The 25174-nt window shown below is 39.8% G+C and overlaps 1 protein-coding gene across 2 annotated transcripts in view; it reads left to right on the top strand.

Moving 5' to 3' along the window:
• LOC127569479 (drebrin-like) overlaps window positions 1–25174 on the top strand; it is a 153801-nt gene that overhangs the window by 84765 nt on the left and 43862 nt on the right. For both annotated transcript variants that reach the window (XM_052014177.1, XM_052014176.1), the window contains exon 2: window positions 14393–14448. In XM_052014177.1, the coding sequence (XP_051870137.1) occupies window positions 14393–14448 (56 nt within the window). The remainder of the gene's footprint in view (window positions 1–14392; window positions 14449–25174) is intronic.

Here is a 25174-nt window from a genome sequence, read left to right on the forward strand (position 1 = left end):
AACTGTTAATCAATAGAACAGGCTTGAGACTCCCCAAACATGCTGCACACTGGGGAAGTTCACAAGATTCCCTCATTTTGAGTTAATCCTTCTGTGTCCATTATATTCTAACACTTGCTGGAGAGTGTAATTATAAACAAGGAATGTTGATGATCCCAATGGCAGTTTTCACAAAGTGAGATGTTGGCTGGATCGGTCTGGGTATGACCCACCATACTGCTCAGAAAGGGTCTTGTGCTTCCTCACCAACTGCAAAATCCTATACAATTTCGACACAGTGAAGACACTGCTACGGAGTTTATTAGCAGCAGCAGGAGAAGAAATGATGACAAAAGAGGCCCTGGCTGGAATAGCTGTCAGGTTTAATCTGCTTGGGTTGTGAGGAAAATTCAACTCCACTTCGGACAGAAGGGTAGCTCATTCTCAAGTACAATAAGGCCTTTCCTCATTTTGGTAGGGGTAACTTATCCTTGACCATCTCTGTCAACAGGAAGCCTTTCCATTTCTGTTTGATATCAAATGGCCCATTTTCCCACCAGCAACATTCTGGGGCTCACAATTGACAGAAACTGACCGAGGCACTTAAATACCATAGGTTCAAGAGCATGTCAATACTGCACTGTAGGACCACACTCCTGACCTCACCAAGACTTTTCACCATGTGTGTATCAAGGCTGCAAGAAAAGTCCTCAACAGATCTGAAAACTCCTGAGCACAACGCTAGAGTGAAGAAACTTTAACTTATTCAGCATAAAACAGTCACCCTGCTTATAAATATATTAATTTAGATTGAATGTTCCTTTTTTTAAAAAAAAATGTGTATAATTTTGATGATGAATGATAATTGTTGTTTTGGGTGTAATTCCTTTAAGGATTGGAATTGATTATTTTTGTCACATGTACCGAGGTACAGTGAAAAGCTTGTCTTGCATACTGTTCATACGGACCAATTCATTACAACAGTGCATTGGGGTAGTACAAGCTAAAACAATAACACGATGCAGACTAAAGTGTAACAGTTGCAGACTAAAGTGTAACAGTTACAGAGAAAGTGCAGTGCAGGTAGACAATAAGGTGCAAGGTCGTAATGAGGTCGACTGTGAGGTCAAGAGTCCATCTTATCGTACTGGGGAACTGTTCAATAGTCTTATATCAGCAGGACAGAAGCTGTCCTTGAGCCTGGTGGTATGTGCTTTCAGGCTTTTGTGTCTTCTGCCTGATGGGAGAGGGGAGAAGAGAGAATGTCTGGGGTGGGTGGGGTTTTTGGTTATGCTGACTGCTTTACTGAGGCAGTAAGAAATGTAGATAGAGTCCATGGAAGGGAGCTTGGTTTCCATGGTGTGCTGAACTGTGTCCACAACCCTCTGCAGTTTCTTGCGGTCCTGGGCAGAGCAGTTGCCATATCAAGCCGTGATGCATCCAGATAGGATGCTTTCTATGATGCATCAATAAAAATTGGTAAGGGTCAATGGGGACATGCCAAATTTCTGAGGAAGTAGAGGCACTGGTAAGCTTTCTTACTGTGGTGTCTATGTGGTTGGGCCAGGACAGGCCATTGGTGATGTTCATTCCTAGGAACACTCCTGCTTCACCTGACTGCACCATACAACCTGAGAGCTTCTCAATTCACTGGTTGAACCGTACGGCATCCTTGGGCAAAGTTAGAGGTGGAGTGGTCTGCTTTTTAATCAACACCTCGTGGTGCTCGGATGTGATGGCCCTGGCGAGCTCCTGCTCACCAAGCTTTGAAATATCTAACAGTGAAGTGTCACCTACAGTACCTGCCACGGGAATTCACTTCAGTTATCCTAACAGAAATCTTCATCCCCCAGAGGGACGTGAAGCCTGCACTCAATGAACTATACTCTGTGGTCAACAGCCTTGAAACAGGATACCCTGAGACCCTCTTCATCATTGTTGGTGACTTCAACCAGGCCAACTTCAAAAGTGTGTTACCAAATTATTACCTGCACATCTCCTGTCCCACCAGTGGCCTAAGCACCTTTAACCATTGCTTTACAACCATTAAAGAGGCCTACCAAGCCACCCTTCCCTTCCCCACCACCCCACCCCCCCCCCCCAGTGAATCAGACCACCAGGCTGTGCTCCTTTTCCCTGCGTACAAACAGAAGCTGAAACGGGAGGATCCAGTACAGAAAGTCATACAGTACTGGTCTGAGGAAGTAGATGAGCTTCTATGTGACTGCTTTGAGTCAGTAGACTGGTCCATGTTCAAAGACTCAGCTGTCAGCCTAGATGAGAATGTCACCACTGTCACAGACTTTATCAGCAGGTGTGTTGAGGACTGTGTAGCAAAAAGGACAATCCAGGTATTCCCAAACTGGAAACCATGGCTGAACCAGGAGATCCACTCCCTACTGAAGTCGAGGATTGTAGTATTCAAATCAGGTGACCCTGACCGATGCAAGAAATCAAGATACGGCCTCCTTTAAAGCGATCAGAGATGCCAAGAGACAATACCAGTCCAATAACGAGTCCCAGACCAGCCGTTAGTTGTGGCAGGGCTTACATGCTATAAAGGGCTATTAAATGAAGTTGGGCAGCATCGGTGACAACAGCACATCCCTTCCCGATGAGCTTAATGCATTCTATGCATGTTTTGAACAGAAGGGGATTGGTATGTCACCACCCACCCCAACAGCCTCCACTGCACCTGAACCCACAGTCATCTTTACAACCTGCTTTAGGAAGACCACTATCATCCCGGTACCTAAGAAAAACAAGGTAATGTGCCTTAATGACTACTGCCTGGTGGCTCTGACATCCACCATCATGAAGTGCTTCGTGAGGTTGATTGTGGCATGCATTAACTCCAGCTTCCCAGATAACCACGACCCACTGCAATTCACCTACTGCTGAAACAGGTCAACAGCAGATGCCATCTCTGTGGCCCTACACTCATCTCTGGAGCATCTGGACAGTAAAGACACCTTCATTAGACTATTATTTATTGACTACAGCTCCACCTTCAATTCCAAGCAAACTCATCACCAAACTCCAAGATCTGGGACCCAACACCTCCATTTGCAACTGGATCCTTGACTCCCTGACCAACAGACCTCAATCAGTAAGTATAGGCAGCAACACCTATGCCATGATTACACTCAACACTGGTGCTCTACAAGGCTGCATCCTCAGCCTTCTACTCTATTCCCTATACATTCATGACTGCGTGGCCAGATTCTGCTCTAACTCCATCTACAAGTTTACAGATGATACCACTGTAGTGGGCCATACCTCAAATAACAATGAGTCAGAGTACAGGAAGGAGATAGAGAGCTTAATGACGTGGTGTCATGACAACAACCTTTCCCTCAATATCAGCAAAACAAAAGAGCTGGTATTTGACTTCAGGAAGGGGGATGGTGCATGTGCTCCTGTCTGTGTCAATGGTGCTGAGGTCGAGAGGGTTGAGAGCTTCAAGTTCATGTGATTAGCTGCTCTATAGACTCTAAGAATTTTTATAGAGAATTCCTGAGAGGCAGTCTATGAGGGGCCCTTCAATAAGGAGGATAAGCTTTGTTATAATACATGGCGTTTGTCTGTACACTCTGCGTGGACTTCTTTGGATATCAGGGATCTACAGAAAACATATATCCCACAGTATTCAGAGGCTTTCTAAGTAGTATTAGCACTGGTAGCTAGGGCAGGTAACTTATTTTGTGCTAAGCGGGTATGGACAGCTGAATCCAGTGAATGACTGTGGGACTGCATTATCTGGAACAGTTATACAATTTTCACTGACTAGCAGTACTAGATAGGATGATGGAAGTAAGCTGTTACAAGTTATTTTTAGCCATGTGGAAGCAGTGTGGGTGGTTGAGAGGTATTATCTCCTGCACTGATATAATTCTATGGTGAGTGACGTTATATAGGATGAATAGGTTAAAGCTGAATAGCTCTTGACAAAAGCTGTTCCTGGAACTCTAAAATGGAAGGACAGACAGATTCGTCTCCCCAGAGAGGTTGTTTCCATCAAATTCATTCATAATTGTTAAACTTCAATTCCTGATTTCTCATGTCTGCAGTGTTGCCTCATGACTAGTAGCGTTGACTGTCAGATTTTTATGGTAATATTTAGCATTGCATTATCTTTTCTTTTGGTAATAGTACACATTTCTGGAGATTTTTTTTGTCATTCACAAGATTTCATCTGACACCATCAACCCTAACTGATAATGAATGCAGTCAGTGGAACCAACATGCAACTGCATGACAGTGTCCAAAAATGCCATATCACAGGTTAGAAACCTGCTCAAGGATGATTTGAAGCCCCAAAAATCACTGAGACTAGAACTAGTTCTTGCAATTCTTATATTCTTAAAAGGGTATTTTGCATTATTAAATATTGCCAATTCTTACTGTAATTTGACTAATAGCAATCTGATTTTTATTAAAATATCATTCACTATGTAAAAATTTGCATACTTCACACTAGGATTTTTTCAGATTCATTCCTCAGGGTATTTTTTATTTTGCAGTTATGGGTTTTGGAAGTGGAAACTTGAATATATTTGCTTTGTAGCCATCCACATGGAACCTTAACCTATACTGTATATACAAGGCCAAACACCAGGACTGAGTGAAGATCCTAGCATCTAGATCCATGTATCCTGATAGAGCCAAACTCAAAAGTCTATGTGATGCAATAGCTGGATTTGGAGTGCCTGATCTATTTGCAGAAGCAGAAGTGAATATCAGCACTGGCCACAAAGATTCAGCAGACTCTGAGACTGACACCAAGATGTTTTGGAATGAATTATCAGGCAGATTTGAAAGTTTGGATTTTGGGCTATTAGGTGGCTGGTTCTTTGGCACCAGGCTGGAACCACAGGGTGCCAAGGAAGGGAACGAATGAGGGATAGGAGAAGTCAGGTTGATGTGACGCTGAGTGTTGGATGAAGTGGAGTGAGGAAGAACTGTTAGTTTGGTGGGTTGGGGTTCTTTTTGTAGAGGGTGAAAGTGGTGAAACACTCATCCTATTGGCCCTACTGTAATGCTCTTGGGTTCTGTGGTCCTTGCTTCCTTTCAGTTGTTGGGTTTACTGAATCACAGTGCCATCTCTGGGAACTCTCTGGTAATTCTGATAAATTACCAGTGACTCAGGGTTAAATCCAGACTTAAGTGAAGTCGGGTCAGTGCGGACTGCAAGGTCTGCCCACACCCATCCCCTGAGTCACACGTGTGCACATATGGTTTCACATGTGCTCAGTCCAAGACTGTGGCCTGAGACGCCTAGGCTCAGCCTTCTGCCAAAGTTTGCACCAAAATCTGAAGTACTTGCCTCATTAAAATATTTAAATAATTTCCTCTGGGGAGAGAGTTGGGTTGGTTGAGATTTTTAGTACTTCTCCAGTGATAGAAAGCCCACAGATTTTGGTGTTAAAAGCTGTCCCATCCCCCATCTTGATATCCATTTTCCCCATCCCTATATTTGAATTCACCATTGTTAACCTGGACCCAAATGGTTCCAGGCCTGAAGTCTCTTGAGAATTCACTGGACAGACTGGCTAAACCCCACAGTGAGGCCTGCATCCCAGAAGCCACTGCCCTGCATTCCATAAGAACAATAAACAGTAGCTTCTGTCCACTTTAAGCTTGCTGACTTGTGACTTTGTTATTGAAAATGAGCAGCAGGCTGCAGGATTCCAAACCTCCAGTTCAATTCCTTCATGTCACAGTCTCTCCCTGCATCACTGAGAAATGTGAATCACACCCTCCAATGACCTGTTCGGACATTAATCTGTAAATGACAATTCTTTGTTGTGGAGCTTTAAATTAATCTCCAGAGTCGTCATTCTAATATCATTACTGCTCCACAAATCAATGCACCAGATAGGATCTTTATAAGCTCCACAGGGAGGGTGTTGTGGCAGCAGCAGGCACACTTCTAGCTTCAACACATGGAAATAGAAACTGGACAAAAGACCAGCCACGAACAATAGACCAGGGAAGCGAGCTATTTCAGCTGTCTAAGAATACATTATAGCTTTCTAAACATTAACATATCGAACAACTCCACCTGCCCTTAGCTGGCCTTTGTACACTTGGATTGAGAACCAAAGCAATCTATTCCACAGTGACTTGCTGGATGATAAAAGAATTTGCAGTGCTACAAAAGCCACATGTGGCTCTCACTTTCAATGGCATAATGTGTCAGGGACAATTTTCTCCTTGTTAAAAGATTTTCTAATGGGACGACCCTGGCAAGCTGAGAAACATCCTTGTGTAAGAGAAGTGGAGTTGACTCAGGATGATTTTTAATGCACCCTGTACTTGCAATCTGCTTCAAGCAATAATGAGAAATATTAAGAGATATGAGGGCAAGAATATGTGGAGTTGGGTCACAGAACAGCTATAAATAGTGGAAAAGACTTGTGGAGCTAAATGGCTTTCTGCTGTTATCATGTTCCATTTATGCAGCTGATATTTGCCAGAGATCTTGAATTCACATTTCATTCGGTCTAGTTGAATGTTTTTGTATGTTGCTATCTTCCCTTCGAGAAAAGTATGCAGTAGCGGAAGGATTTGCATTCTGGAGATGACACAACTAATCTGATGGAAAGATTCATTATGGGAAAGAAAATTGGCATATCACAAAGAAGGTCAATCACTGTTAATTTGCTTATCACAACACAGAAAGAGGTCATCGGGTCCATGCTAGCTCCTAGCTCCTTCTTACTTCCCTGTAACTATCTCTTCTCTCCCTCGAGTTCATCAACTTCCTTTTGCTGCTTACCTGTACAAAGGGGTAAGTTAGAGTGACCACTTATCCTAACAGCACATGGAATGTGCAGACTCCGGGTTATTGGAGCTGTGAGGCAGTAGCGTTAACTACTTTGCCACCAAGCCACCCCTGACAAACAGCCGTCAAGAAACAAAACACCACAAAGCAATGTCTATTACATGTCTATGCAACCAATATCAATTGAAGAGGCTCCAGTATAGGCAACTTGACGTGGGGAGCATTATTATAGAGTCTGGATCTGAACATGCATGTGTTTCTAGTTGTTGAACATAAAAATTTTTTTTTAATTATTTTTTGAAAATTCCTTGCAAAGGCACAGATATGTGTGCTTCCTCTCTACCAGCATATGTGCACCTGATCAATGAAATTTACCACATCCTTTTGTGGTAAATGACACCCAAGCCTGGAATAAAAACAGAAATTGCTGGTAACACTCATCAGGTCATGCAGAATCTGTGGTGTTCTGATGTTGAGTCTTTGACTTGAAATATTGACTCTGTTTCTCTTTCCACAATTGCTATCTAACCTGCTGAGTGTTTCCAACATCTAAAAACTTTTATTTAAGACTCTTAGCATCTCTACTTTTTTATTTTCACCTGTCTGGAGCTTGCGTTATTATTAGATGAATGGTACATCTATGGGAAGGTTTGGAAATGCAGGATTAAGCTGGGGCTTGCAATCCATCCAGGTCCAATATGGTGATAGAAATTTTGTTTTCAATTTAGTGGTGAATTTGGAATTCCAGAGTATGATTGTGGGTGTAATTGATCTTCCAATAGTTTTGCTTGGCTGAGCATGCTGTTAAATGAGTATCAACTTATTTCTGTCTTTTTAAGGAAGGAACTGGTGAACCTCCCACAATGTTCTTATCATCAAAGAACATATTCTAAACTTTAAAAGAACACAAGATGCGTTATTGTGTCAGTTGTTTCTCTCTTGAGCCATAAAGACCATCTTCCAGATGTGCACACTATTTGATCTGGTTTTCCGTGAGAGAATGCCTGCGTGGGCAGAAATGGGATATTAAAGCCTTTTGTGGTAAATGTTGGATTAGAAGTGGAAGAAAATTGGTCAGAATGTCTTCATGATCCAGTTTGCAAAAGCAATTGTGATGTTTTCAGTGCAAGCTTGTTGAATGATAATTAACAATTGACAAGCTGATTGTTGTTTCTAGATGTATTACACTGTCATCACTATATATCACCCTGGAGGATATTGGGTAGAGTAACTTTTACAAGTCAAGATTCAGGTGCAGAGCTTCACGTGGCAGAACTACTCACTGGGAATTGGGTTGCACTAACTTAAATTCTTAAATTCCTGATGAACTTATTTATTATGTGAAGCTCCATGCCATGCTGTGTGTCTTCAAATTTGAACTTTAACTGGCACAATGCTAACTGTAGAAGCTCTTTATATGATTCTGCAGTTGGCAGTACAATTAGGACTTAGCAATTAAACGTGAACATATTTTAAAAAGAATTCTTGTAAACATACAGAAAGGAGCGATAAAATGTAAAGAGACCCAACTCAGGAAATGTGTTCAGACCCTCCAATGCTTGCATGTTTCATGGGGGAATTACACCCCAGATTCCACAACCAATTCTGTGCTTTCAATGCTTCTGTTTCTTCCTTCAAGCTTTCAAGTACTCATTTAATTTAAGTGAAAGTATTTTGGGTGATGTTCCTGTAAACTTAATTTCACATGCCAAAGGCTTATAATCAGACTTGTTTTTAATTTGTCAATTTTCAGCATTTACTGATTTTCTAGCATAGCACATATAATTTAGCTGCCAAATGATCTATAAGAATGTACAGCTGAGGCTCGCTGGCATTGTTTGTTTTCTGTCTATGGCCTATCAACTGGAGCCTTGCTTTGCCCAGTCCTCCCCTACCACACACTAATTCCTCTTGTGTGGGCCTTTATGTACATGCCCATATTGGTATTTAAAATTCTGATGAAATAATCTCCCATTAATAGATGGGATCCGTAGTTCTAGCATCTTCATGCTTTCAGTAGTTTGAATATCCTGCACCATAAAAATTTGATTTGTTCAAGCTAGGAGAATTCAAGGAGCGGCACAGTTGATAGAGCTGCTGCTTCACAGCTCCAGTGGCCTGAGTTCAAGCCTGAGCTCCGTCTGTGTGCAATTTGCCTGTTCTCCCTGTGACCATGTGGATTTCCTATGGGTGTTCCGGTTTCATCCCACATTCTAAAGACGTGTTGCTTAGTGGGTTAATTGTAAACTGCCCCTACCATGTAGATAAGTGGTAGAATCTGGAGGGAATTGATGGGAATCTGGGGAGAATAAAATGGGATTGCTGCAGGGTTGGTGTAAATGGGTGGTCAATGTTTGGTGCAGAGTTGGTGGCGGAAGGGCTTGTTATTTGTGCTCTGTCTCTAAATTGACTTTTCTATTGAATGCATAAAACTAAAGGGGTGAGAAAGCATTTTGTTAAAAAGACATTATCAAATGTACCTCTGTATTGCAGAAAATGCTAACTTTATGTCCTTGTGTTAAAGGATTGAAATCGGGGCAGCCATGTGCGCAAAGCTGATGTGATATGATATCCAAGAGATTGCTTTCATTAATATTGCTGACTTGTGTTTGGTTGCTTTTATAGTATCATTGACCTCCACCACTTGTGGATTAAATTTGGTTAAAGCAGAACTTTTGGAAGTGCAACGTAAAGGAACATTTCTACAATACGTACATACTTATTAATCAGATAAAGGCAATCGAGAATATAGTTTTATTACTTCTTGATAATGTATGTTTTTTTGGCAGGGGAATGATGGAATATGGTTAAGTTACTAGACCAGCAGCCAGAATCTGGGCCATTAATCCAGGGACAGGAGATTGACTCCCACCTTGGCAGCTAGGGAATTTAAATTTAAATAATTAAATCTGGAGTTTAAAAAAAAGTTTATCCCAGTAATGGGTAACCATGAAACTGCTGGATTGTTGTAAAGCCCCTTTCAGTTCACTAATGTCCTTCATGGAAGGAAATATGCCATCCTTGCCTGGTCTGGCCTACATGCAACTCCACATACACCAATGTTTTTGACTCTTAATTGCTATCTCAGATCAGAGGCAAGTAAGAAGAGGCAGTTGCTGGAGATGTCCACATCAGTAAACAATTTTTTGTTCATTTCCTACCCTGTTCCAGAGTGCCTGCAGTCTAAAAAAATTGGCCTCAACCTTAAGCAACTTGCAAGAAAATTCTCTCCAAGCTGAGAATAGTTTTCATTTCTGACATTACTTCACTTTTGTACCAGCTCATTGTGTCACAGCTGATATCGGAAGCTCAGTGTGTGCGATTGTATGGATGTGAACCTGGGTTATGCTTGTCCACGGTATTGGAGACTAATTTTGAAGAGTTTCCTATTTCATGCATCTGGCTCTCAATTGAGTGTTTCTATACTTGATCATGCTGCCAACATCATGTGTGCACTTGACTCTCTGGGAGGTGGACATGTATAAGCTGGCATCAAAATAAAACTATAGATGGATTGTTTCTGTCTCAATCTGTTGCTGGATCAGGTTGTTTGTAAGATTGGCATTCAGGTAATTAAAATTATACTTTGGCCAAAATATAACACCCTTAAGTACAGTTCTCAGATAAATTGCAGAAATTAATCTCCAATGAGGGTAGGACTGATCAGGAATAAAAGAGGAAACATGTGCCTGGAGTCGGAAGGGGTAGGGGAGTTCCTTAATGAATACTTTGCTTCAGTATTCATCAGTGAGAGAGACCTTGATGTTTGTGAGGATGGCATACGATAGGCTGATATGCAAGGGCATGTCGACATGAGAAAAGAGAATGTGCTGGAACTCTTGAAAAACATTAGCATAGATATGTCACTGGGGCAGGGCAGGATAGATCTGAGGTTATTACGGGGAGGGAGGGAAGAGATTGCTGCACCTTTGGCGATGATCCTTGCATCCTCACTGGCCACAGGAGTAGCACCAGATGATTGGAGGCTGGCAAATGTTGTTCCTTTGTTCAAGAAAAGGATTAGGGATAACCCTGGGAATTACAGACCAGTGAGTCTTACTTCAGTGGTGGGCAAATTACTGGAGAAGATTCTTAGAGACAGGATTTATGGGCATTTGGAGAAGCACAGTCTGATTAGGGGCAGTCAGCATAGCTTTGTGAGGGGCAGATCGTGCCTCATGAGCCTGATGGAATTCTTTGAGGATGTGACAAAGTACATGGATGAAGGTAGAGCAGTGGATGTGGTGTACATGGATTTTAGTAAAGCGTTTGATAAGGTTCCTCATGGAAGGCTCATTAAGAAAGTCAGGAGGCATAGGATCCAGGGAAACTTGGCTGTGTGGATTCAGAATTGGCTCGCCCATAGAAGACAGAGGGTTGTGGTAGATGGAGCGTATTCTGCCTGGAGGTCAGTAACCATTGGTGTTCCACAGGGATCTGTTTTTGGGACCCCTGCTCTTGTGATTTTTTTATAAATGACTTGGATAAGGATGTGGAAGGGTGGCTTAGTAAGTTTGCAGATGACACGAAAGTTGGTAGTTTTGTGGATAGTGTGGAAGGTTGCTGTAGGTTACAACAAGACATTGATAGGATGCAGAGCTGGGCTGAGAAATGGCAGATGGAGTTCAAACCGGAAAAGTGTGAAGTGATACACTTTGGAAGATCGAATTTGAAAGCAGAATACAAGGTTACTGGCAGGACTCTTAGACCCCAAGATCCCTCTGTTCCTCCATACTGCTAAGTCCATAGATCCCTCAATGTTGCCATGCAGGTCGATAGGGTTGTTAAGAAGGCATATGGAGTGTTGCCCTTCATTAGTTGGGGTATTGAGTTCCAGAGCCATGAGGCAATTTTGCAGCTCTATAAAACTCTGGTTAGGCCACACTTGGAGTATTGTGTTCAGTTCTGGTCGCCTCATTAAAGGAAGGATGTGGAAGCTTTAGAGAAGGTGCAGAGGAGATCTACCAGGATGCTGCCTGGATTGGAGAGCATATTTTATGAGGATAGGTTGAGTGAGTTAGGGCTTTTCTCTTTGGAGAGAAGGAGGATGAGAGATGACTTGATAGAGGTGTACAAGATGATAAGAGGCAGAGATCGAGTGGACAGTCAGAGACTTTTTCCCAGGGCAAAAATGGCTAACATGAAGGGGCATAATTTTAAGACGATTGGAGGAAGATACAAGGGGGATGTCAGGAGTAAGTTTTTTTTAACACCAAGAGTGGTGGGTGCATGGAACGCAGTGCCAGCAGAGGCCGTGGAGGCAGATTCGTTAGGGATATTTAAGAGACTCATATGAATGATAGAAAAATGGAGGGCTATGTGGGAGGGAAGGGTAGATAGATCTTAGAGCAGGATAAAACGTCAGCACAACGTCATGGGCCAAAGGGCCTGTACTGTGCTATAATGTTCTATGTTCCATTTAAGACAGTATCGACTAATTTTATAAAGTCTCTTATTGAATTTTTCATTGCATTTCTTCTGCTTTTCATGTGGGTTGCATGGTGACACAGCAGTTAGCACAACGTCACAGCTCCAGAATCCTAGGTATGATCCTGACCCCGAGTGCTGTCTGTGTAGAGTTTGGACATTCTCTGTGTGCTCTGGTATTTCCCTTGAATGCTCTGGTTTCTCCCCATATCTCAAAGATGTACTGGTTGGTTAATTGGCTGTTTTAAATTAACCCTTTGTGTAGGTAATTGGCAAAATAATTAGAGGGGGGATAAGCATGTGATAAAGAATAGATAATAGGGATATGGGACTTGTGGAAATGCTTTGCTGGGAGCTGGCATGGTTCTGACATGTTGAATGACCTTCTGTTCTTTAATAGATGAGAATATCTTCTGTCTTGATAACCTGCTTTTGAATGCCTCAATTATCCTGCCATGGTTACCTCCAACACTGCTGAGTAGCAGCAGAGTTGACTGCCTTTTTATGCCTTGATCAGGGATCTATCTTGAAAGCAAGAAGACAAAAGAGGCTGCAGGTGCTCAAATCTAGAACAAAAACAGAATGTTGCAAGAACTCAACTGGTCAGGCAGCATCTGTTTACTATTTGACCTGCTGAGCTCTTCCGGCATTCTGTTTTTGTTCTACCTGAAAGCAATGCTAATCAGAATGAAATCATTCTGACAAGGGCAAGATTTATGATTAGCAATGTGATTTTCTGTGATCTGATCTTGTGGAAGGCATTCCACAACACTGCACTAATGATGTCAAGATTCTAGCCGAGGTTACTCAAGTTCTGGGAATATGGTTACCACACATCAAGTTGAAGTGAGATGTCATCAAATTTTTCTTGGATATTCCAGAAGACGGTCATGATTGAACTTCCACCTACCAGTTCAACCACAATTTGACCTCTTTTCATTTTTACTGCATATGCAAATTCAGCTCCCAGTAATATCTCACCTATTTTAAAGTTGCCAGGAAGAAGCTATTATGTTGATACAGAGCACCAGCTGCAACACCTGAGAAAGGTGTTTTTTTTAAAAAAAGAGATTAGAAGTAGCCTTAAGTGGCCTCAAATTATCCAGTTCTTTAAAATTCTGAGAGTACTGTAGAATGTAAACACAAACAGGTTATATAACTGGGACTCTGAATGTGGAATTAGAGGATACAAATACAGAATTAGCAAACTCAACAAGGATAAAAGGAGTTTATTTCCCTTGCACAGAACAATGGGTACATAAATGGACTTGCAAGTGTTTGTTCCTGCTTTTTGATTAAATGTTAAAAATAAACTGAATAATTAGCTGGTTAGGAACAGGATTGAAGGTGATAAGCATAAACACAGATTGAAATGATACAATACTCAATAGACTACAATAACTCTTGAGCAGCTGATGCAATGGAAATGTCATGTGCTGGCAAGTAATTAGTCAAACATAAGTAAGATTGGATAGATATTCTGGAGTTTCACTTAATGATCTTGGAAGAGACTTTATAGAAAGTTCTTCCAGGAGATTAAACAAATTAAACTCAGATTACCCATCTCTTAATCTTCATTCCTTAAACACCTTAATGTTGATTGACTGCATGGCCCTAGATCAAAGATGTATTTAAGATCAAATTTGATACAACCAAGATCATTCCCACTTCTCTCCTTCCAACGTTTGGTGAAAGCCTCTTCATCATTTACTGAATTCAACAATGCAAGTCTTTTCTTTCTATCTCTTGTTCTGATTATTTCATGAAATATTTTGAGATGTTTGATTTCATGAAGACTTTAAAATAAAAAAAATCATTATTGTTGAATTCCTGTTATTCATTATGCACAATCTAACATTAATAGACCAGTTCTTATTCAATGCTTTCTTATATTTGGATTTATTCCAGCATTGATATGAAACAGTTGCGCATCAGAGTATCCTTTCATTGAGTTCTGAGTTTCATGCAATACATTTTATTCTTAACCAATTTCCGCTGCCTTTATCATTGAAATACAACTGACCTGGGGGAATTTGGGCCAAAGTGAGTTAGAACATTTGCAAAGAGCACATGGACTTAATATATGATAAAATTTAATAATGTACTGTATCAAATTTTATAATTATCTTTGATTTGAATGGGCTCAATATATCGAGGTGGCAAAGCCGATTAACTAGTCTGAATTCTTTTTCTCCACAGGGCCCTGTACACTTACGAAGATAACACTGACAATCTGAAATTAGCCGATTCAGGAGGTATGTGACTAATGCAGGCTAGATTTATGCTTCTTGTTAACATTAGCCCTTTCCAACTGGATTTGATCCAGACTTGCCATCATTTGTAAGTAAAAATTGCAGTATACTCTGCAGTAAAGCAATTAATTACACTCTTGTAAGGAATTGTGTGCCTGCCTAATGTACAGAAGTTTTCAAGGATTTGCACTCCATGGGTTCTGGGCATTGATCTGCAGAAGACATGGACAATGACAGCCTTTAAATAATCTACGACTTTAATTTCAAGTTGTTGAATTGCTGTTCAAATACGTGATGCATTGGCAGATAGCTAATTATAAGTGTCCATAACCTTACAACATCCTTTTAATATCAAAACCTCTTGGGATATGTAATTTTGTTCACTGAGTTAAAGAGACAAGTGGAATGTTTTGCAATGTCAGTAGCTGTTAGATCTCTTTTCCTGTCAAGGTGGAGCAAGGTTGTGCAAGACTTCTGCTGTGAAGGTATTGGAGGTAAAGATGAGAACAGTCCATTGACTCATTATCCCTGTGTTATCGGCAGACTATGTCAGTGAAGAATGCGATAATAAGGCAATGTTCTGAAACAGTCCAATTGTCATCACCCAGTTGTCAAGATTGGGAAGTGGATGGAATAGAACATTCTGTCCCTGATTTGTTGGGGCTCTGCATGTAATCCACATGCTTCATTTCTATTTTTAGACTTTTCATAATACATTTTCTATCCTAATATTTTGATATTAGTAATTTAGTTTTCTGTCTTGGTTACCTTTGTTCAAGGCTTCCTAAGAGCAGAAGAAACCTTAGCTATAAATTCCATAACCAGAGTTAATGAGCAAAACAGAGACAATGTCAGTATTTAAGAATTAGTTAAGTGGATGGTTAAATAAAATGGGAATAAAGAAAAACTTTGAGACTACTGCTCACATGAAAAAAAAACACCAACAGTGTGGTTGTCTTAAAATACCCATTTCCACATTGCAATTTGTAACTCTACAATGTGATGCCAGCCGTTTCATAATTATAAACAATCTAATTTAAAAATAAAATCAATCAACTCTTCTACACTGAAAGTTAAGTTGCCTGAGGTATATTTCAAGATGTTAAATGATTCGACACTGGTACCATTTCTCTTTTATACCAAGAAAATTACACACAGCAAAATATTTTCTAACTTAGATGAGTCCTATAAATGCCTTGAGAGGTGAGGTCATGAGGTTTGTGGCCACTTTTGCAAATTTGAGAACGGTGAAGCTCGGTAGAGGACTTGAACTGTTCATTCTTTTAATAGAGAATTGAGAGGAAATTTGATAGTACTGAAGCGAGGAGTGCAGATGAATGGCAGTGCAGAAGAGAGAGATCTAGAGCTTAAAAAGTGGAGAAGTAAAAATTAGGGACAGAAACTTAGAAGATAAAGATGTGTATGTTTGATAGAGAGATAAGGGGATTCATAGTAAAAGATGAGGAAAAAAGTGAAAATACACAGCATGAACTGAGAAAAGAAAAGGTAATTACGGACAGACATGATATGAGCTCAGTTTACATCTGGGTGACTTTATTCTGAATTATTTTTGCAGTGATCGTCCACAGACTCTGGGTTAATTCAGAAGGACACTTGTATTTTCAGTAACAAATAAAATTAATAATTTTTCTTCTTTTACATTTAATTTTCATTTATATAGCCCTTTTAAATGTTCCTGGGAAAATCATTAAAGCATTTTTGATCAGAAAAGTTGATGTCAAGTTGCATAAAGATAAATTAGGGCAGGAGAAATTTGGGGTACGGTGGGGTTCTCAGAGCTTGGTGCATTGCAATGATGGATCGAGCAAATTAGGGGACGCTGAAGAGACCAGAATGGAACGAATGTAGATTTCTTGGGGTTATTAGGGCCAGACTCAAAAAATGCTGCTGTAATGTGCAGCCAATTTGTAAACAGCAATTAAGTTATGTGTCAAGATGCTCGGCTTTAGTAGAGGCATAAATGTTGGCCGAGATACTGGAAGATACAATGCTGTCTTGGAATCTTTTCCACTCACTTGTAGCATTTGTGGAAGGAGATACAGACTTAATATTTCAGGTCAACTATTTTTCGTTGAACTTGAACTTCTGGTTCACACTTGAAAGATGTTTTCATATTTTTTCATTTAATTCATCTTTACTGCCTCTGTTTTTAATGAGATGGGCCAGTTTTCTGTTCTTTGTTAACTTGCTTCCTGTTCTTGTGCCTTTTATTCTGCCAGTAATTGCTGTTTTTCATATTGACATTGAATTGTCCATTATTGGAAGGGAGTGGGTGTCTGCTTTTAAGTCATCAGTGTGTAAATTCCCTAGCTGAAGATTTCTCTGCTGCCTAAGAATGATACTTTTCTAACTTGGATGCAAGACTCAGATATGATTAGAATGGCTTTATTACCTTTTCACTTAGTCCCAGTTTTTCAAGCTGATCATTTTGAATCTGCAACATGATAAATTTATTATTAAATGGAGTACAGTTTATTGCCTGCATATGTCATTGAAAATAGTATTCCATGAATGACGTATCAGGCTGCTGGATTTATCATATATTAATAAAATTAAGGTTAATTGCTTGGTAACACAGCAAATTAATTGGGGTCTTCCATCTAGAGAAAGTTTGGTCATGTTAACTTGATTGAATCAGAACAATAGAATTATCACAAAACAGAAGGAGACCATTTGCCCCATCAAGCCCTTTGTAAGAGCATCCAATTATTCCCATTCCCTGGTTCATTCCCTGTTGCCTGTCCATTTCTTTTGGTCCCTCTATTATGCCTCTATATGCAATCCCCTCTTGGAAGCTCTGGTTCCAGTATCTGGGCCAACATTTATGCCTCTACTAAAGCCGAGTATCTTGACACATAACTTAACACCATTCCCTACAGTGAATTCCAGATCATGACTGTTAATTTGCACACTCCTAACAAAATATTCCTTTACTTTAAGGATCCATTCAAGTATCTGAAGCCTCTCTTTACTCAGGACCATCTTGCCATTACCATAAAATTGAATCCATTAGTACTCATTTAGTGCCCGTGTCTGGCCTCTGATCTTCTGTTTGCTGTACCATCATGCCCATTGATAGTCTTGTATTTTTTTCTGTGCCTTTTTTTTCACTAATCCCCCTTTGCTTTTTTGGTATTTGCCTGGTCTTCACCTTGTGTTTATCATTTAACCCTTTCTATTCTTATTCTTTTATTATCCACTGAGGTGTTGTCCAATATTTACCCCTAATGGCAAGTATCTACAATGTTCCAAAATCATTCTTTTGAAGATGCTGATTATTCACTTACAATTTTGTCACCAATTTTTGTTTCCATTTTCAGCGGATTGAAATTGCCCTTTTTCCAACTACGTATTTTACCTCTGATTGCTTTGTGTTATTTTCCATTCCCAAATAAAACCTGATGATTATATAATCAATTTTCCCATAGTGATACCTGCTCCCTTAAACCATCTCATATCTCAGAACTAATCCAGCAATGTCTCCTTCCCTTAAAAAGCAAAACAAAAACTGCAAAAGATGGACATCTGAAGTAAAAACAAAAATTGATGGAAGTACTTAGCAGATCAAGCAGTATCTGGGGAGTTTTGATGAAAGGATCATCCACCTGAAACATAATTCAATTTCTCTCTCCAGAGAGATTTGCCTGATTTACTTAATATTTACAGCAGTTTGTTTTTGTCATGTTTCCTTTCTTATTGGGCTATAAACACATGGATAAAGTTCTCATGAAGCTTGCTTAGAAATATTTTGCTCTTTGCATCTTTCTTCCATTGTCACTTTTCTATAGTAAATGAAACTCAAACAACTACAAATCTGAAATAAAAATAAAAATGTTGGATACACTCAGCAGGTCAGGCAGCATCTGTGGAAAGAGAAATAGTTAATGTTTTGGGCTGAAGATCTTTCATCAGAACTTGGAAAGAGAAAGAGTTAGTTTGAAGTTGCAGAGAATGGAAGGGAGGGAATGGAAGAGGAATATTGTTAGGGTGAGATCAGGATCACTCTGAGGATAAGTAATTGGTAAAGTTATCTGATTGATATGTAAATAAGGAGGGAGGAAGATGTGTCTGGTGGAGGAATCTAATAGAATGGGGTGGAAATTGCAACGAAATACTTCCTGCACTGTTGTGAGGAGTGAGCTTGAGTAACAGTACCTCATCTTCCATCTGAGCACATTGCAGTCGTCCACACTCAGTATCAATTTCAACAGCTTGGTAATTCACTTTCTGTACTCATATGTAGGTCATTCATCTGTAATATTGGTTGTTTTTATCTCTCTACTAGTATGGCCTGGCTTACTGGGCATTTCCTACAGCTCTGGATTTAAGAAAGAAATTAAGAGGGCATAAAGAGGCCATCAAATGTGTGTGTGTGTGTGTGTATGTGTGTATATATATAATATGTGTGTGTGTGTATATATGTGTGTGTGTGTGTATGTGTGTGTGTGTGTATGTGTGTGTGTGTGTGTGTATGTGTGTGTGTGTATATATATATATATATATATGTGTGTGTGTGTATGTATATATATATGTGTGTGTGTGTGTAAAGCAGTAACCTATGTGAGGAGCCAGGTGATGTGGGCAGGGTCCTAAGTTAATACTTTTCATCTGTATTCACCAACAAGAAGGACCTGCAAGATGGTGAATTCAGGGAGGGGTGCATGGATAATCTGGAGCAGGTCAGTATTAAGAAGGATGAGGTGTTAGATGTCATGGGATGCATAAGGATTGATAAATCCCCGGGGCTGGATGAAATATCTCCCAGGTTGCCGTGGGAAGTAAGAGAGAAGATAGCTGGGGCTCTGGTGGAGATTATTACATCTTCGTTAACCACAGGTGAGGTGGCAAAAGACTGGAGGATAGTCAATGTTGTTCCTTTATTTAAGAAGAGCAGCAGGGATAAGACAGGTAACTACAGGCTGGTGAGTCTTTGGTCAGTGGTAGAGAAATTGTTGGTGAAAATCTTGAGGAATAGAATTTATCGAAAGTCAGGGGTTAGTCAAGCATAGTCAGCATAGCTTTGTATGGGGAAAATCTTGCCTCACTAATTTGATTGATTTTTTTTTGAGGAGATAACTCAGATGATTAATGAAGACAGGAGGGTAGATATCTATGTGCTCTTTAGTAAGGCATTTGACAAGGTCCCACGTGGTAGGCTGGTTCAAAAGGTTATGGTACATGGGATCTGAGGCAAGCTGGCTAATTGGAACTAAAATTGGCTTGATGATAAAAAGCAGAGGGCAGTAGTGGAAGGATGATTTTCTGATTGGAAGTCCTTGACCAGTTGTGTAACACAGGGATTGCTGCTGGGACCCTCACTATTTGTGATATGTATATTAACGACTTGGATGTGAATGTAGGATGTATGATTAATGAGTTTGCAGGTGATATGAGGTAGTGTTGTGGATAGTGAGGAAGATTGTCTAAGGCTACAGCAGGATGTGGATCAGAAAGTTGTGTGGGGCATTGGCAGGTGGAATTTAATCCCAACAAGTGTGTGGTGATGTGTTTTGGGAAGTCAAATAGGGATAGGACATGTACAGTAAATGGTAGGGCACTAAGGAATGTTGATGAACAGGGGGACCTTGGGGTTCCAGGTCATGGTTCCCTAAAGTGCCAAGGTAGGTAGCTAGGGTGGTGAAGAAGGCATATGGCATGTTTGCCTTCATAGGTTGGGGCACAAAATATAAAAGTTGAGGTGTTATGTTGCAACTTTACAAAATGCTTTGTAAAGTTCTATAGAGACTGCACTGGAGTATTGTGCGCAGTAGTTCTGGTTCCCACACTATAGGAGGAAGTGGTTGTGCTAGAGAGAGTGCAGAGGAGATTCACCAGGGTGGGTCTTTAGTTTGGAGGACTTTAGTAGTGGGGAGAGATTGGATAGACTGGTTTGTTTTCCCTGGAGCAAAGGAGGCCGAGGGGGTGACCTGATAGATGTAAATAAAATTATAAGAGGCACAGATGGAGTAGATGGTCAGAATCTCTTTTCCCATGGTGGGGGTATCAAAAACGAAGGCATAAGTTTAACGTGAGAGGAAGAGGCTTTAAAGGAGATTTGAGGGGAAAGTTTTAATAAACAGTCACTGATATCTGGAACTTGCTGCCAGAGGAAGTGGTAGAGTCATATACCATCACTATGTTTAAGTAACATTTAGACAGGCACTTAAATAGGCAAGGTATAGAAGGATATGAATCTTGTCCAGGCAAATGGGATTGCTGCAGATGGGGGGAAAGGTGGGCATGGACATGGTGGGCTGGAGAACCCATTTTTGTGCTGTACAACTCTGACTCAAAAAATGCTGCTGTAATGTGCAGCCAATTTGTAAACAGCAATTAAGTTATGTGTCAAGATACTCAGCTTTAGTAGAAGCATAAATGTTGGCCCAGATACTGGAAGATACAATACTGTCTTGGAACCTTTTACACTCATTGAGGTTTTGACTTAATGTCTTATCCAAAAGGTGGTATATCTAACAAACTAGCTGAAATAATAATGTACACAACATCCTGGCTGCAAGTATAAACTGCAAGAAGGGTCATGACTGATATTTATATCACTCTTCTGAAGCATATATGGTGGGTATTTTCATAGAGCTTCACAGGTTATCATGAGTAGCTCCACATAAGTTACATGCCTATTGCAAAGCACTTTGCTTTATTCAACACCTGATTACTAAATGTTATGTAATTTGGTACTTACTGTAGGGGTGGCAGAGGTTACCGAATTGCTTCCAGGCTCTCTGTGTGGACAGTGCAACGATGCATAGAGATATATGTGTAATGATGTTCAACACAACTTCGGACATTACTCTCTTAAAAATTGTTTTGCACATGTGTGGCCCATGATTATCACAAACCACTCCTGCACAACATCTGTGAAGCCAGTTGTAGCAAAACTTAAGAAACTAGCTTAAGCAGATGATGACGTTCAATATTTGAATCTACCTTTAGGTTTGTCCCTTTTAGGTTATCTACTTGAGCCTTACTCCCAACTCCCACCCATTCCCAGTAATTGCTGACAACTCTGACATCACCCCATCCCTCAGCCATTCTTGTATTTTTCTGGTCTGTATCTTTTTGTATTACTAAGGTCAGAATTGTGTATAGTACTCTGCCTGTTTTAAAGTTCTTTATAGGTTTAATGCAACTTTCTTTGTTTTTCAATTCTATTCCTCTAGCAATGAATCTCGGTGCTTAGATTGCATTTTTATGACTGTTAATGTGCATTATTACTTGTACTGATTTGTGAATCTTTATCTCTATTTAAGCTCTTATTTTCTAAGAGGAGACGCATACAATATTTGCCTCATACATTTACCAATTTGCTAACTTTTGCTTTAGTTTTGCCACCTCTGTATTAACATTAATTTCTGTCGCCCACATATTTTGTTATACTGCTTCCAACTTCCAAGTCCAATTCATGTTATGTCAATAGTGAGTTACTGTGGACCCAAATCTGATTTCAGTGGAGCAGCATTTCCCAAACTTCTGCTTTAATCTTTGATCTCAGTTTTCTTTTTTGTGGCCAGCATGCAATCTACACTCATCCCCCAACTCCAGCCTAGTCATGAGTAGACTTTATCAATGGCCTTTTGAAGTTTGTTGTCTAGTAAATCATTCTTGGTCAGTAGTGCTCAATCAGGGATGTATTTTACTGCACTTAATGCATTATATCCACTGCAATACGATTGTTACTATGTTAAAGAAATCAACAATTGGACAAATATGACCTTCACTATTAAATTTGTGTCTATTCTTTATTATATTCTTAGTTTCTAACTCTATTCCTGTTACATCTTTGAGCAAATATTCCATTATATTTCCCTATATACAAGTTGATCCTGAATTTACAACTTTTACCCATAACCTGCAGTAGATCACATGACTTTGCCTTTGTATTTTGCTTACTCCACATATACTGACTCACCAACTATATAAATAAGTAGTCTATCTCTCACTGCAAGATTCACTAATTTGAATAATGAACAGTTATTCTGCAATCTAAAACCTAATGCCCAATATCACTGACAGATCCTCTTTGTATTTATTAGCAGCCCACGCATACAAAAAATCATCTTGATGTTTGGTTGCTGTTTTTATATTGTTTACTACTGAGATATGTAAGTATTTCACAGTTAGTTGGGCTAATTGTGTAATTCACACAAAGATCAAATAATTAATTTATGAACAATTAATTGATTCTCCTGTATTTCCAGATTATTCAATACATTTAAATAACATTAGAAGTATAACAAGACATTTTTGATCAATGTGTTGATCAATGTGTTGATCTAGTAATTAGTTTTATGAGTAAGATTACATTGCCTATCACATTTGAGTCATGGACTCATACAGGCCCTTTGGCCCATCATGTGCATGCTGACCTTCTATACTAATCCTATTTACCAGCATTTGGTCTATAGCCTTCTATGCATTGTTGATTCAAGTCCTGAGTGTCCTTATACACGAATCACTGAAAATTACCATATACAGTAGGTTCAGCAGGCAAATGGTACATTGTCCATTTTACAGGAGGATTTGAGTACAAGATTAGGGTATAATTTTACTCCCATTACAGAGGGTGCTGATGAGAGAGCAGCTGGAATATTGTGCACAGATTGGACCTCCCTACCTAAGGAAGGATATACTTTTGAAGTGCAGTAAAGGTTCACTGGATTGATTCCTGGAATCTAGGATTTGACCTATGTTAAGAGATTAAGCAGACTAGGCCTTGTATTCTCTTGAGTTTAGAAAGAAATGGTTAATGTTTCAGGTAAATGACTTATTCAAAGATTCTAGGGTGTGCAGGAGAGATGTCTATGGGAATGTCTATGATTTTTTTTTCCTTGCCATCAATTTCACCCCCCCCTTCCCAGCTGTGCTCTTAGATTGATGCTGACTGTTCATCATCTTTGCATCCTATTTATCCTTGAGCTGCCTTTTTGTAAAGTAAAAGCCGTAGAATTATTACAGAAGGAGGCCGTTCAGCCATTTGAGACCATGGTGAGTTTTTGTGAGTCCAATTCATCACATCTCCCCTGTTTTGTCCCTGTAATCCTGTAAATTTATGTCTAATGCTTAACAAATTCCTTTTGAACATCCGCCATCCATAGAGCCATCATAATCCAGATCATAATTACTCACTAGTGATTGAGTCTTCCTCATTTCTCCTTTGGTTCTTTTGCTAGTCACCTTAAATCTATGTTGTTTGGTTTCCATCCCTCACACCAAGGGGAATAGTACCTCTTTATTCACTTCGGCTAAATCCGTCTTGATTTTGAATACTTCTTCCAATTTTTTTGGCATAAGGAGAACAACCATGTTTTATCCATTTATTTGAGTTCACTCATCTCTTGAACTATTCTAGTAAATCATTTCTGTACAGGGTTCAACATAACTTTTGTATTCTAGCCTCTGTCTATAATGTCTAAGATCCCATGTGTTTTAGTTAACCTGTGCTGCCATCATCAAAAATTTGTGCAGATTTACTCCTAGGCTTCTCTGCTCCTGCAGCCCCCTTTGGAATAGTATCCTGTATATCATCTTACCTCTGTGTTTTTCCACCAAGAAGGCTTCATTTTGCAATTTTCATTCCTTATTGCTTCTTCACCACCAAGGTTAATGATGTGCTGATAGTTGCACGGTTTATCCTTACTTTCTTGATTCAACAATGTTGGAACATTTGTAGTTTTCCAGCCCCCTACTACCATCTTTATGTCAAAATAGAATTGAAAGATAATGGAGAGTAGTTTGCAGGTTTGCACTTCTATTTCACCGAGCAATCTAGGATGCATTCCATCTGGACCTGGTGACTTACCCACTTAATGTACAGCCAAGATTTTCAGTACCTCCCTTCTATTAAGTTTTGCTGTATCCAGTAGCTCTCTGCATCCTTTTTTGTTATGAATTTAGCAGCATCTTGTTTTGTGCAGATAGATGGAAAGAACTGGATATAGGTTGTTTCAGGAGCCCCTTATGCTTTGCTCCTCTCATCTCATTTTTCGCTTTAACTCTGATTTTTCTTGATTTAAGCTGGTTCTTTCATGTATTGTCATCCAGACATTGATCTCATAGCCCTTTTTCTGCATCATCTTACTCTTTATCTCTTTTATCACACAGGGGCTCTAGCTTTTGTTGCCATGTCTTTTTTTTCTCATAGAAATATACCGAAATACAACCTGAATCATTTGCTTTACAAATCTTTGAAAATGGCAGGCCAAGACAAGAATGTAATATTTAAAAAATAATATTTATGGGATCAGGAGCTTTGTAAAAGAGATAAAGTGTACTAAACCAAGGAGTTACACCAAACATCTATAAAACACTGGTTTACCCACAAGCTGAGTACTATGTCCAGTTATAAAGAAAGGACCCCCAGGCCTTGGAGAGGGTCCAGAAAAGTTTTGGTGGAATATTCCTTGGGATCAGAGACTGCAGTTGTGTGTTTGAGCTTGTTCTCCTTGGAGCAGAGAAGAGTGAGCAATATTTGATACAAGTGATCAAAATCATCAAGGGTCCAGACTGAGTAAATAAAGAGAAACTGCTTCCATTGGTAGAAGGGCGAAACCCTAGCAAAAGAAGCAGCAGTGAACATGAGAGAAATCACTTTTTTTGCACTGTGATTCAGTGCATAAATGTGCTGTGAATGTAAATTCAATTGTCATTTTCAGAAATTGGTTACATGCTTGAGGGATGAGAAAGAGGTGAA

Source organism: Pristis pectinata, chromosome 4, assembly GCF_009764475.1.
Source record: "Pristis pectinata isolate sPriPec2 chromosome 4, sPriPec2.1.pri, whole genome shotgun sequence".
Taxonomy (NCBI): Eukaryota; Metazoa; Chordata; class Chondrichthyes; order Rhinopristiformes; family Pristidae; genus Pristis; species Pristis pectinata.